A 14,687-nucleotide genomic window follows, 5' to 3' on the forward strand; every position below is an offset into this window, starting at 1 on the left:
AAACAGGTGTTTTTGCATTAGGATGATGTCTGCCCTAGTAACAGCACTGAAGGATTCAGCATTTTCTAATTGTCTGCTGCCTGTAGGCAGTAAGTTTGCCTGCCACCAAATTGAAACCGAGTACCTCCAATACATAAATCGTTTTTAAATTATGTTTTTCAGGACAAAAAGTACATTTACACAAATTAACAAATGAAGAATTACTATTTTATACATACAAATATATCAAGTACATTGAAGTAAAATCACTAAGCTAGAAATTCATTAAAACAAAAGGATAACACGTTTCCTTGTTGTAAATACGTCAACCTCCATTCAACTCTATACTAGTTGTGCTACTTTGCTACTTACATACTTCACAGACTACCCCATCAGAGTACCTTCTATACTAGCAATGTCCATTATACCGTGCACTGATACCCTGGATAGTTCTGTACAGATTCCCATTAGCGTCCTAACCGGGCCAATGATAAGTGACACCTAGGTGGACGTCACAAACCTGTACCATAGATCATGAGTTAGTAGTTGGGAGGTTGAATGAACAAATCTCCCCAAACTTTAAATTCTCAGATCCAGAAAGAACAGGCAGCACATCACTAGATGGAAGAAAGACTCCATCAAGCCCAGACTACACATTCTACAGGCTCGCATTTCACTAGGAACTTCAATGTAGACAAGCTCAATTTATGGTCATAAGAAGAGGTGAGACAACTCCTGTAAATTCTCAACACGAAAATGGTGTGAGAATTCACTGACAATTTTCAAGAATTCACTAGAAATTCACTGACGGCTGAATTTAACCTCATAAAAAACACTTCCTGCCGGATGGCAGATGCAGTGTCTTTGACATGGGAGGATAGTGCCTTCCAGTGGTGAGGAGCAAGGATGGAGAAGGAGCAAAAGCAAGGAGATGCACAGAGTGGGCAGCGAACAGAGAGAATAAGGAGGGTGTTAGAGCAAAAGCTGTGTTTATGAGAGTAGCGAGTTTGCCATGGTTGAACGATCAGGGGGAACCCCCATGGATTGGTTTGAAGACAAGAAGTAGGAATTGAAATATGTTGCACTGGGAATCAAAAGTCTGGTGCAATTGCCTAACCCTCATTAGCAAACTGCGTGTCTGTGTGTGTTACACCAATGTCATTGCACTTGCACTTTATAAAGCCATGAAACGCTTAAGGGGTGGCACTGGGTCACATTTTGCAACATCAGGTTGCATGAAATTGGATGTGCCGCGCTACATCTCACAGCTTCATCAACACTTTAAGCCTTAGGGCGTAATGGTTAGAAGTCCATCTAGTAAGATTATAACCATGTTATAATATAGCGCATTAGCGCAGATAAACACATGAAATGTATTTTTTATGAATGTTTTTTAAGTGGAAGTCAATACGGCATTGAACTATATGCTCATCTGCATACCTGCCCAATTTTCCAATTATGGATTGTGATTATACTATTTAAATATCACAACATACATAGTTATGACAACTTATCCAGTCCAATATGGCGGTCGCATTTCACATTCTAGTGAATATGACCTAATGCGGTCACATGACCGGGAACAAAGAGAGGAAGGGGAGGAGCCTAGTGCCCGAGGTGTTTCACGAATGTGGATGTTAATCAGCCTGAGAAAGCTTGGTGTTACAAGCGGAACGCGTGGCGAACTTCCACCCTAAGGGGTGAGTGTTTTTTAGATCTGTATGCCATAGGGACAGACCATATTATTTAGTGTCCAACCTTATTATGCTATAATGCATTTGTTGTTGGTTACATGTCTTTTTTATAACTAAATAAAGACTATTTTTCATAGAAGCTGGTATAGACGTGTGCAAGGGATATTTTGTGACATGCTGATGTATTTTTTTTTTGTAGAGCTACAACCCTCCCCTTGCGTGTGTTTTTACGTGTGTATATATATATATATATATATATATATGTGTGTGTGTGTGTATGGCAAGAACCACAAATGTGCAATTTCTGATGAAATACATCCTTCATGGTGAATTTGTAATTCTTCTTTTAAATTTCAGCTTCTTGCATGGAACTGGATTGCACAAGTGTCCTGACCCGTGGAGCGGTTTCAACATGTCCTGACGGTGAGGACCTTTGATTCTTTTCAGGTGGTGTTCGGTGCACCATTCCATTTCCTAACTTTCAAGGGGAGGTAGAAGGTGCATGGTAGGTCCGTAAAAGATCTGGGGCTATGCTAATGCCGGGTCTTTTGGGACTAAGGGCTAGCTAGCCCTATGATTGTAGCCCCTGAGCTTCTATGCGGGGCTACAATCAAAAGACCCAGGGCTATAGCCCCTTCATGCCCCATGCAACGCCTCAGGGTGCAAGAGAGTAGTTCAGTGTACATAACTCGTGTCTGGCAGAATCAGTGAGAAAATACACCAAATATATCTGCATTGATGAACATACTATGCACTGTGCACGACTAAGGCCACGCGTTGTCAAGCGAGATGGTGAGTACATTTTAAACATTTGTGGATGTTCCAGCCGGCAGAGTGAATGAGCTAGCACTCACTCAGGTACAAGCTTGTGAGCAGGTGAGTAAAATGCATCATTTGGTGAACTTGCCACCGGAAGACAGAGAGACTGAGTAGCAAAAGAGTGAATGGAATGGAAGGCATAGAAGGGACTGCAATATATACATTGCTTGACATGCCATCTGGTATACGAGCGAGCCTCCGTGGAGGCAAGTGAGTGATTAATAATTGATGTCAATTGTGATGTCCTCTGTGATGTTGTCATCAATGTGCGAATGGGCTGCAAATCGGGAGGGCTCATAGATAAGGTTCTGCAGCTGTCATCATTTGCCAAATTTCTAAGGTTTGTAATGTTAAACGGTCACAGTAACGTCATTTCAACTAAGGTTTTGTCATTGAATGGCATAGGTTTTGTTGCACTGAACTGTTTCAACTTAACTCTCTCTTTACTTTTTGAATGAATTTCAAAAGTTTTTCTATACTACATCTTACATCACCTGTCGAACTAATGTTTTTACCCATTTCAAATCATTGCAGAAGTCCTGATAAATAGTATCAGTATGTTTCTAAATTATACACATTGGGATTTATCACTATCACGGACTGGACCACTGGTCATACACTATGGCCATGGCCAGTTGCCACTTCCTGATAATGGGGAACCAGGAAGTAAGTTGGTGCAATATTTGGGGTCGTGTGGGGGGGTCATTTTCCTCCCATTTGTAAATTGCATTGATGGGACCTGGAACATTTGCTCTCAGGTACATGCAGGTTCTGCCAATATAATGGCTGTTATACTCACTTCAGAGTGCAAAACAAAGGCCTTAGCAAACAGGATAATTTGCCGCATGACTTTTTTTTTGTTTTTGTATTTCACAATGCAAATTGTGTAAATTCTGCATTGCATTTATGCATCGCAGGCGGCATTTCCAATCGATTCAGTTGGCGCCAGCACAAATGTCGCATTCTATAGCGGATAAGATTGGGGTTTCAGAAATGGTACTTCCAGGCCCTCTTTCCACCACACAGGTAATGAATATATGGCTTTTATGCTACACCATGACGAACATGCCCCCTTGATGTTTTTCATTTTGAAAAGAGTTTTTTGTGGCACTACCCTCCACCTCGGTTCTTGCATTCATTTACTGAAAATATACAGCATAATCAGTGCTAATTTACAGTGAAATTACACAAATGTACCACAAAAGACCTGCAAAAACATCTTGAATTAGTGCAAGCAAAAGTCAATTTTTCCTTTCTTAAAAATCACAGTTGCTGCAATGCACCATGAGGTCCCGCTTCTCCTTGTAAGCAGATTTACACCAAACAAAAACAAGTAATATCTAGCCTGTTTTATGGTCACTTTGTTTCTTATCTGGCGCACATCCATCTAGCGTTTTTCGAGTGTTGTCTGTTTAAAGATGGCACCTTTTTCTCTACGGGTAAATCAATGGGCATGGTCCAAAAAAATCTTTTTATCTTTGCAGCATAACTTTTGAACTGGTAGGAAAATGTAACCCAAATTATCCAGTTTTGGGGGCAATGCCTAACACTTTGTTTGGAAAATTTCAGACAGATATGTCCAGAGTCAAACGTTATCAGCAGTAGATTGTTTGGAAAATTCAATGGTTCATAGATTTCACTTGGACTATATTTCTGCGACTGCCAAGCTATAATATGTGTATAAATTACGAATAAAGAAATTAGGGGTTGATGCTGTACATCTGATATGTTATTTTATGTTATTGGGCATTTGTATAGCAGCTTTTACCATTGGTATGATTTCAAAGTGCTGTGGGTTGAACGGCCTCTGGAACCGTAGTCCAGATCAGTAGAGAGAGTAGTGTAGTAAATAGTGCTTGGGTGCACTCAGTATTTGCGCAGCCAGGTGCTGATTAAGTGCTGTGAAGCTCCATTCTAGTACAAGGCGTGGTGCAGTGGTTATCTGAGATCAGTAGAATGTTTGTAGCATGACTAATTGGACATGGGTAGCTGCATTCTGGCTGCGGTGGGGTTTGTGAATGGGATTATGTGTGCAGCTAGGCCGATTTTTCATGGGGTATAGTTGAATTCTGTTGTTTGCTAGTGCAGAAGAGAGAGTTAGCATATTGGTGTGTTTGAGTGTCTGTGTGTATTTAACGGAGACCCTGTCCCTGATGACCTTCGAGTGTCTGTAGAGGTGACAGTACCTTTCGTAGGGTACAGCCTATTAGGCTATGGTCCTCCCTGTGTCTTGCTGTGTCTGCAATTGCTTATTGGAGTACAGCTGCACCCAGATCAGTTCTATCGGTCCAACTACTTCATCCTACAAGTTATGGCTGGTGCTTGTGAAACCGGTCCAGCATCAGAATCTATGGTCCTCCCTGTGTCTTGGTGAGTCAGCAATTGCTTGTTGGAAACACCCTTGCGGTGTGCAGTTGCATCCCATTCTGTACTAACAGGTGTACAAGTACATGCTAGCTCTGAAGACTGGTACTCTGTGTATCCGAAGGACCAGCATCAGGACAGGCCTTGTTGTTTGTGCTGTGTCTTAAGTTTGCCTAGGTGCCTCTCTGTGGAAAATAGAACTTAGAAGTTCGCCCAGTACCCTATCTGGGAAAGTTGCATTTAGAAGTTTGCACACTGAAAGAGCATATAACCATTCATACCACACCCCACGCTTACTCTCTCCTTTACATCACCACTCAACTAGAACACAGAGATACTATGACACCATTCGGTATAACTGTTCTCATACGAACATCCGCCGCTTACTCCACATCATTCTATGTAAACACTGCTGGTCTCACACCCTCAGCCAGGCGTTTTCCCCAGGCCTAACGCAGCCACATCCTTTCCGGATTAATCCTGCCAGAACGAACACATTCTCCTGATCTCTCAACCACCACACCTACCGATAAGAATCAGCTATTACATGCGTACCGCACGAGCTGCACACATATCCGGTGCACACACGCACCTTTTTGACTCTCCCTACTCTCTCTACTGATCTGAACTTCGGTTCCCAAGGGCGTTCAACCTACCAGCGCCTTCAGACCATACCAATGGTATATAAGGCGCTATATAAGTGCAAAATAACAATAACAATAACAATTTGTGCTGTGTCTGACTAACAGTTATTGCTCTTGGTCCGATGTCAGGTTAGATTATTAATAGACTTCACCGGCTTTCAGTGTATCATATTCTTCCTCTACAGATACTTCAAACATATTAATTTATTTTGTAGTTGTACATTTATGTGTCCTAAACTAGCACATTATAAAATAATTTGTCATATATTTATGGCAAAAGAAAACTGAACAATATTGAGTTGTAATACATAAGTAAATATTACACTGCCTTCCATATGAAAATATTTACATTTATAGCAAAAGTATAGCTGGAGGTGTCAGACAACAAAAGAGGACCAAAACACATTTTGAGGGGAAACAGAAAAAGTGTAAACGTGTGTTGGTGTGCAACATTTCTTCAAATTGTTTCCTTCAAAATAGCAAGATAAAATATTGTTTTTACCAAAATATCATAAGAGCATTTTCACTAACCCGGTTCTTTTTACAAAAAAAGATATCATTTTAAGTAAAACATGTTGTCTCTATATTGAATTCAGGGTTGCAATTGTTTTATTATCAATTGGGAGTACAGTTAATAAATAAAATCTCAATAGATATTTCAAAATGGTATAATGAAAAATATATTGGAGAAAAAAAAATATAGAGTAGTTAGTTGGACCTGTATCTTTGGTGTCCCTCTGGATGCTTGTGTCTCACCTACACTCTATAATGTCTTCAGAAAACCACTCTTTGTCCTCCTAGACATGCAGGGTATCCCCTACACGAACTATGCAGGCGATGCCCAGATCCACTTACCCATCACAGGAGACTATGCAACTGACACCAACACCGTAGGTGCGGTCTACCTCACTATCCAGGCCTGGATAGCACAACACTGTCTGTGCCTCAATGATGACAAGACCAACCTGCTCCTGGTTGGATCACAAGCTCATCTAAATAAACTTGACGGAAACTATAAATCCTTCCTTATTGATGGTAGACAAAACCGTTGGCCTCTACTTGGATTTCAATCTGGCCCTAGTTAAAGAAGTTAGCGCAATAGCCTCCTCAGCCGCTTAAACCACTAAGCTAATTAATATTCCTCTCATCTGACAGTTGCATTACCATTGCTAGAGCACTCATAGGGCCCACGTTTGAATATAGCAACTCCTTATTGCTGGCACTAGCACGCACAACATCAACAAGCTGCACATTATACAGTACAATGCGCTGAGAGCAGCACTGAACAAATGCCCACTGGCTGCCTATCCGCGAATGCATATTGTTCAAAACCTAATGTATCGCCAACACTGCCCCAAAATACATGTCACAAAAGTTCAACAAAGTCCACACCACCAGACCAATCAGATCGACCTGGTTGACCTATATACAGCGCCTTACCACACCAAGATACAAACTTTGCAGATCAGGAGGTCTCAGCTTCCCGGTTATTGCAGCAAATAATTGGAACACCCTCCCACCCACCTTAAAACCAGGAAACTCTCACTGGATATTCCGCAAGCTCCCTAAAAACCTGTCTCCTCTCACAAGATCAAGAAATCCGAGGTGGCCGTTAGTCCAGCTTGCGGTACAAATGTCCTCGATAATCTTTCCTGCAACGCACTAAATGTACAAGTACTGATTTTCCTTCTATAAAACTTTCTTTCTTTTGTAACCAGCACCTTGATGCCCTTGGTCTTAGCACGCTTTATACATGCCAAAATAAATACATCATTAATGAGGAGTTTTCAATAGTGCTCATTGATTAAAATGTTGAATATCGCAAAAGATGGTAAGTTGATTTCCAATCATTCAATGTCATCTAAGTATTGGTGCTCTACCATGGAAAAAACTGTACATTTTAGTCGAGAAAAAAGTATAGTAAGATATGCAAAGTGTACGTCTAATAAATCATTCTTTTCACTTACTTCTCAGAAGCTGTAATGCCATATTTTGTGATTGCCTTGGTCTGATGGTGAACTATTATAATCTAGGCTGCCTTTTTAAAATCCTTTCTTCTACCTTCAAGATAAAAAGCAAAAATAGACTGAAAATCCATCTCGATTGTACCCTTTAGTGTTAAGGAACTATGTGATTACTGCGCCGCGTTTACTGCAACCCCCAAAATGTTGACTTTTTTTATTTCATCTTACTTTTAACCCCATATATATGCTGGAGCCCTGCCTTCATCCATTATTTACTATACCAATTCCCCCACATATAAATGGGGTGCAAAGTGTATCGAAATAAAAAAAGTCAACATTTTTGGGGGTCGTAGTAAACACGGCACTGTAGTTGTATAATCCCGGTGTCAACCAGATTGTTTTGTACTGCAATACTTTTTTCAAAGCACTTTAAGTACTTTACTATGTGAAACATCATCAATACTAATCTTTAAAATAATTTCTCATTAAACATAAAATATGCATTTTATTGATTCAAGCTTCGAGTGTTTGTTGTTTAGGTTGATGCATCGAATCGTTGAAATTCAATGCTTTTGTTTTGGGATTTTTCATATTGCTTTTATATTGTTGTGATATGTTGAGAAATAAGCCATTTGGTAGAGTGATTGAGTGAGTGTGTTAGCCAAGCCAGTCAGTACAATGTGTACATTGATAAACATGCCACCTGACTGAGTTAGCAGGTTGGATGGCATGTGAGTGATTACAGTGTATACATTGATAATCATGCCATGTGTGAATGACTATTTGTGAGGTCTAGCTAGTCAGTACAGTTTGGAGAAATGCAACCATCCGCATGGTGGGTGTGCGCTCACCTGGACTTTTTTAAAAATGTTTAATTGAATGGAATGATGGTAGCCCAACCTCAGGAAAATGAGTGGGGCTAATCCACACACATTTCACTATGCTCACTCGACAAAAGCTTAGACATGTGTACTCCGGGCTGGACTCTGCCTAGCAGCATAGTCCGCCCCTATCATATTCAGTTGGAATGTGACAGCCAAGGAAGGCACAATGTCATCTGAAGAAGGTGATGGAACAACCTTCAGCTTACCATAGTTAGCCTGAATAAATGACAAAGGGTCCATGGAAATGCTCTGGTCTTTTGTTAGGCCCTACAGCTGGTGGCAGCAATTACCATACCAACAGGGAATATTTAAAATAGGCTCACATGGGCCTGACTACAGAGGATAACAAAGGCGACAGGAAACCCACAACCTTTCATATGTAACTGTCTCAACCTAAAGCCAGCTCGCGCCTCTCAGTATCAATGGCAGTAACTGTCTGGCTCTGTTGTTCTATTATGCCACCCCACTAGGGGGACCCCATTCATAAGGTGTGGTTTGCAGGAGCCAGGGAGTCTGGTCTCTCAGAAGTTTCAAGGGAGACTTGAACCTTTAACAGGAACCACACAGGGGGACCATTGACCACAGAGACTCTTTAAACACAACAGACAGGAACATGGGTGGCACTTAGTAGCACAAGGGAGTGAGCCCAAAGCTCTTTCTGTGGAGAGAAGGGTTCTGCCATATCAGTTCTGGCGCACACCTTGATCCTGTTTTCACCCCTTTCCCTTTCCTGTTGCAAAGCACTCTGGTTATGCCCTTGTGCATACAGAAGATTGTTGGCATGGACCCCGGGATTGGCTCACTAAGGTAGACTTAGCCTACACCAATCACTGTGGCCCACTTGGCTTTAAAAGAGGGCTGAGCTCCTCTTTTGACAGATCATCTGAAGACTTCACAAGAAGTAATAAAGAAGAACTCAACTTGGGACCCTGGTGGAAGGTAAAGTCTGCCTTACATCTTCTGCCAGTGAAGGAAGGCCATGATATCTGCCAAGACCCACCCCCTAAACTTCTCCCAGGAAACAGAGGGAGAAACAAAACTCAGAGGACCCTCCAGCCACTCCAGAGTGGGTACCCAGCCGCAACACAGCGTGCCCTGCTAGGCCTTACAGCAATATTCCTAGATAGGGAGCACCAGAAGGTCTCTGAACCTACAACCAAGGACACGGCAGCTGCCTGAAAAACACTCCTGAGCTTTGGGCCGTCTGCCTTAAAGGACGACACAAGCCCATTGAAGAAGCTTGGAGAAGTGCCTCGATGAGCATCTACCGCAGTGCACCTTAAAGGACATTTTCAAGCCAGTTGAGTACCTAATTCTGCAACCGACTGCAGCGCTGACTGTTGTCAAGCCACAGTTGCTTAAAGACCTCTTGACCAGTGCTTCAGGACTGCCAAACAGCTCTGAGACATCAATTCCTAACCCTGAGCCGCTGTGTAGACCAGTCTGCAGCCATTCGTCTAGCTCTGCTCGCCGAATCCGTCTTGCCGCCTGATACCCGCAGATGACTCACATCTCGAACTCGGTCACAGAAACCTGCAAAGTGCCCTTAGGCCTACTCAACCTTGTCCAGCACCAAGAACACAAAGAACATAAACAGCAAAAGGTACATTGTGGTTCTGTCACCCAGAAGGCCCCTAGAGACATTGTAAGATCCCTTTCTCCTTTTGCTGAGGCCAAGAAACCCTTACCAACTATTTTGTTTATTAATCATACCAACCACCCTCTTGTCAGTATCCAAAGTGCATCCCTTTTCCTTCTTAGAGCTGTCTGTCCTCTGCATTCCTTTATATGGTAGGTTGTATTTCGTAGTCTTGTTATATTGTCTGTTGTGTAATAATAAAGTAAATATTACTATACAACTCTGACAGGACACTCCTTTTTTCATTGGGTAATAATTATATTTTCACTGAGCTGCAACTAACCAATGATCCACAACCTTTAGAGAAGATTAGGCTGCCATTCCCTCCACATTACCAAAATTGGACAAGGAGGTTTATAATTTGCTTGTTATTCCAATCCGTTCGAATCCCTTCTTGTGAATTAGGTGTGTGGGGCTGATTGATGGTTTAGAAACCGACATGCACTGTTGGACCATTGGTACCCGGAAGCTGATTAGTCACAGGTATAATGATTGTCTACCTTGTACCAATTGCCTTTACCATCCATACTTTGAGGTGCATGGTTCTGTAAATCTAGGCCAGTCTATCCATTCAGTATTGTTTTCATACTTGAATACCTTAGTCTCCTTATGCATATCCTGTGCTTTACCAGTCTAAAGAATTGATATGTTTCTAGTAGTACAAGATGCTCTATATCACTACTGTCATGTAATCCAACACCCTCCTACATGGACCTCCCTGTAGACCCAGGGTGTGAATGTAATCTGTGGCCATAGCTCTCAACCATTTGTGTCACAAAGGCGGGGGAAAACACCCGATTTCTATTTTTGGCAGGTGAGTCAGCTGTTTAGAAGGCGGGTGACACCCGCCAAAAGCGTGTGAGTTGAGAGCTATGCTGTGGCACCCCCATTGTTTTAGACTACTTAGACTATGGCTCCCACGATAACCATAGCTCTCAACCATTTGTCTTGCAAAGGCGGGTGAAATCACCCGATTTTGTTTTTGGCGGGTGAGAGGCCCATTGGAATGAATGGCAGGAGGGTTGGTGGGTGAGTCAGCCCTTTACAAGGCCATACTTACCAACCCTACAGATTTAGGCAGTAGGCTACTGCTTTTTAAGCAGTCCTACCGCCTACAGATTTGGGTGACAGATCCTACTGCTTTTTACAGTGCCAGGTACTTTATGTTACTCTAAGGCAGGCTGGTAGGTGATTACTTTAATGGGGCTCAGACCAATCCACTGACCTGACAGCTACGTGACTCTGTCCTGCACTCTTGCCGGGACATTAGGTGAACCACCAGTGAAGGCAAGTGGAAGAGTGTAACAGCATCACACAGAATCTGCCTATCACACTGAGCGGGGTATCAGTCTCCATGTCATTCAGTGTTCAATTTGCACTGCAGGAATACATATGTATTGCCCAGGCTGCTGCTACAGAGCACTGGCAAATGTTGCCTACCAGCTCTGTGTGATTGATTACCTTCTGTGTAATTGAAATTGATGTTAACTTACCATTCAGAATTATACAGTTTTAACATTTGAACATCTTTCCATGTTGTGTTTTTTGATGGGTTGTGTATTTTAGAATGCTTCAATGCTGCCCACAATGTATGTTTTGAATTGTTCTGTGATGTCATTGTTATGGGAATTATTATTTTTGAAACTTGAAAAATCCTACATCTTTTCGGTCACAGAATGTTGGCAAGTATGCAAGGCGGGTGACACCCGCCAAAAGCGTGTGAGTTGAGAGCTATGCGATAACCCACCATGGATTATGTTGGTTCAGAGTGATGGGATTGTTAGCCCAAAACGTCTAGTGGGAAAAAGGTTTGTTTAGGGACAATCTCCACCCCTAGAGGGATTCCTGCTATGAGCCCGAGAGTGGTCGAATATTGGATATTTCAACCTTTCCTTGTCCCTGCCCCAGAGGGAAAACGAGGAAACGTCAAAATAAATTGAACCACGGCCCCAGGACAGGAATTGGCGCAAAGAGGCTTTGTTAATGCCACAGACCTGTTGTGCTTTTATGCAACATAGCTTTTATGCAGGCATCTAGCTTCTGATACTATATCAAGCAACAAAGATAATCATTCACATTGCCGTTTCCGTTTTTCCTTCCAGGTTATAAAGCTGCTTCCTGTTCCTGTGGGAGTGCTTGTGGCTCCTATGACATTCGTTCCGAAACAACATGTCACTGCGGGTGCCCCAGAATTGACTGGACATCAGCTTACTGCTGCAGGATAACTATAAAATAATAGTAAAACATGTGTTCCATTGTCTGAATCCTCTTCAACGTGAAATTCAAAGACTCAATATAACGATTAGAAATAAAACAAGCACAGTATTTTCTTGGTCTTTGTCGCTGTGTGAAGTATGTTTGCATACAAGTGTTTGTATACCTCTCTCTGCCCCCTCTCTCCCTCTCCCCCTCTATATCTCCCTCTCCTCCCGCCTCTTTCGCTCTCTCTCTCTCTGCCTCTCTCTCTCCCCTTCTCTCTCTCCACCTCCCTCTCTCTCTCCCCTCCTCTCTCTCTCTCCCCTTCTCACTCTCCCCTCTTTCACTCTCTCTCTAATCCCCCCTCTCTCGCTCTCTCTCCTCCCCCTCTCTTTTTCTCTCTCTCTCCCCTTCTCTCTCCCTCTCTCTCTCCCCCCCTCTCTCTCTCTCTCCCTCGTTCTCTCTCCACCCCTCTCTCTCTCCCTCTCCCCCTCTCGCTCTCTCCCTCTCCTTCTCTCGCTCTCTCTCTCTTTCCTTCTCCCTCGCCCCCTCATCCCTCTCTCTCTCTCCCCTTCTCTCTCTTTCTCTCTCTCTCCCTTTCTCTCCCCTACCTCTCTCCCCTCTCACTCTCTCTCTCTTTACCCCTTTCTCTCGCTCTCTCTCCGTCTCCCCTTCTCTCTCCCCCTCTTCTCTCTCTCCCTCTCTTCCTCTCTCTTTCTCTCTCTCCCCTTTTCTCTCTCCCCCTAACGCTCTCTCTCGCTCCCTCTCCCTCTCTCTTTCTCTCTCACTCCCCTTATCTCTCCCCTCTTTCTCTCTCTCCCCCTCTCTCCATCTCCCTCCTCTCTCTTTCCCCTCCCCCTCTCTCCAGTAATCAGTTATGTATTGTCTTGTTGTTGTTTGGAATCTCATAGAAGCCCAATCACTGCCACTTCCAGGAAACATCAACTGTGGAGAAGTCCCACCGTGTTGATGGTGGAGTCGCCACCTCAACCCCTGTGCAATCAAAAATATAGGCTGACATGTTCATTTAAAATGATATAGGATAATATGTAATGTGAGGGTACCAGCCAAATTATGAACTCAAGCATAATGGTGGGCAAACAAAAATAATGGTGAATGGAGAAATAATGGGGATGTTTCCTAACAAATAACTCAAAACTCTTGTTCCTAAAGGCATAATTTGGATACATGCGCTCTGTAAGCTTTGCAAATAAATAAATAAGTGTACAAGTGCTCCAGTGCAGTGTGTCAAAAGGTTCAATGAAAGTCTCATAATCCTTGGCAACATAAGAACCCACCGTTCAAAAACACAGTCTTCCAGTGCCCAGACAAAACTAATTCCAAGACTCATCTTCAAGGAGGATGCCTCTTCTTCTCCTCCTCTATCCCCGAGGAGACTTGTTTGCTCCTTTAGCTCTCTCCTTGTTCTAAGGGTGGTCTTCTTCCCAGTGGCTCTTGAGTAGAGAGGAGGTTTGTCATCTGCCAGGCGATGGTTCACTAGGTTGTTTTCTCTTTTTTTATTGATACAGCTGATATAAATCAACTTTACAATATCATTAGAAGTGCCTATTTCTGCCGAGATACACCGCGGAGCGGTGAGCGGAGCTGGGAGCCTGAGGTGGGAGCCAGTCTACAGCAGTCTCTGCACCTATTCACATCGTTGTGTGAAAAAAAGCAGGAAGTGCCTATTTCTGCCGAGATACACCTCGGAGCGGTGAGTGGAGCTGGGAGCCTGAGGTGGGAGCCAGTCTACAGCAGTCTCTGCACCTATTCACATCGTTGTGTGAAAAAAAGCAGGAAGTGCCTATTTCTGCCGGATACACCGCAGAGCGGTGAGCGGTGCTGGGAGCCTGAGGTGGGAGCCAGTCTACAGCAGTCTCTGCACCTATTCACATCGTTGTGTGAAAAAAAGCAGGAAGTGCCTATTTCTGCCGAGATACACCGCAGAGCGGTGAGCGGAGCTGGGAGCCTGAGGTGGGAGCCAGTCTACAGCAGTCTCTGCACCTATTCACATCGTTGTGTGAAAAAAAGCAGGAAGTGCCTATTTCTGCCGAGATACACCGCGGAGCGGTGAGCGGAGCTGGGAGCCTGAGGTGGGAGCCAGTCTACAGCAGTCCACTGCAGATACGAAGCCGCAGCCGGATGGAGCCTGAGGTACGTCCCTTGAAAACCTTGAAAGTCTCTAAAAGCCCAAAATTATTCACGAAAAACTCCCAGGAAAAAAAACTATCTTCAGCGGAGAGAAATTTAAGCCCGGAAAAGAGGCAAGGGAGGAGTAAATCCGACTCGACTCCCGGGCTAAGGGTCCCTCAAACAGTGTCACCATCCATCTTAGAATTGCTTACCACGGCTCAGACATCCACTAAGCACGCCGTAATCACGGCTGTGAGGAACGCTAAAGACTTAGCTATCCTGGATGAGACATTATCAAACAATAACAAATTAGAAATGGAGGCCGTACCTGACTCGAGAGTGGGGGAGCACGACATAGTAGGGGCCATGGC

The 14,687-nt window shown here is 43.4% G+C and overlaps 1 protein-coding gene across 1 annotated transcript in view; it reads left to right on the forward strand.

Annotated features, from left to right (window-relative positions):
* The window catches only part of LOC138448048 (uncharacterized), a 370,393-nt gene extending 358,081 nt beyond the window's left edge, over positions 1-12,312 (forward strand). Inside the window, exons 5-6 of the mRNA XM_069604590.1 lie at positions 2,031-2,096; positions 12,090-12,312. Coding sequence (XP_069460691.1) covers positions 2,031-2,096; positions 12,090-12,223 — 200 coding nt within the window. The 3' untranslated portion in view covers positions 12,224-12,312. The remainder of the gene's footprint in view (positions 1-2,030; positions 2,097-12,089) is intronic.
* Positions 12,313-14,687: the final 2,375 nt, after the last annotated feature.

Source organism: Ambystoma mexicanum, chromosome 3q, assembly GCF_040938575.1.
Source record: "Ambystoma mexicanum isolate Mex_15411 chromosome 3q, UKY_AmexF1_1, whole genome shotgun sequence".
Classification (NCBI taxonomy): Eukaryota; Metazoa; Chordata; class Amphibia; order Caudata; family Ambystomatidae; genus Ambystoma; species Ambystoma mexicanum.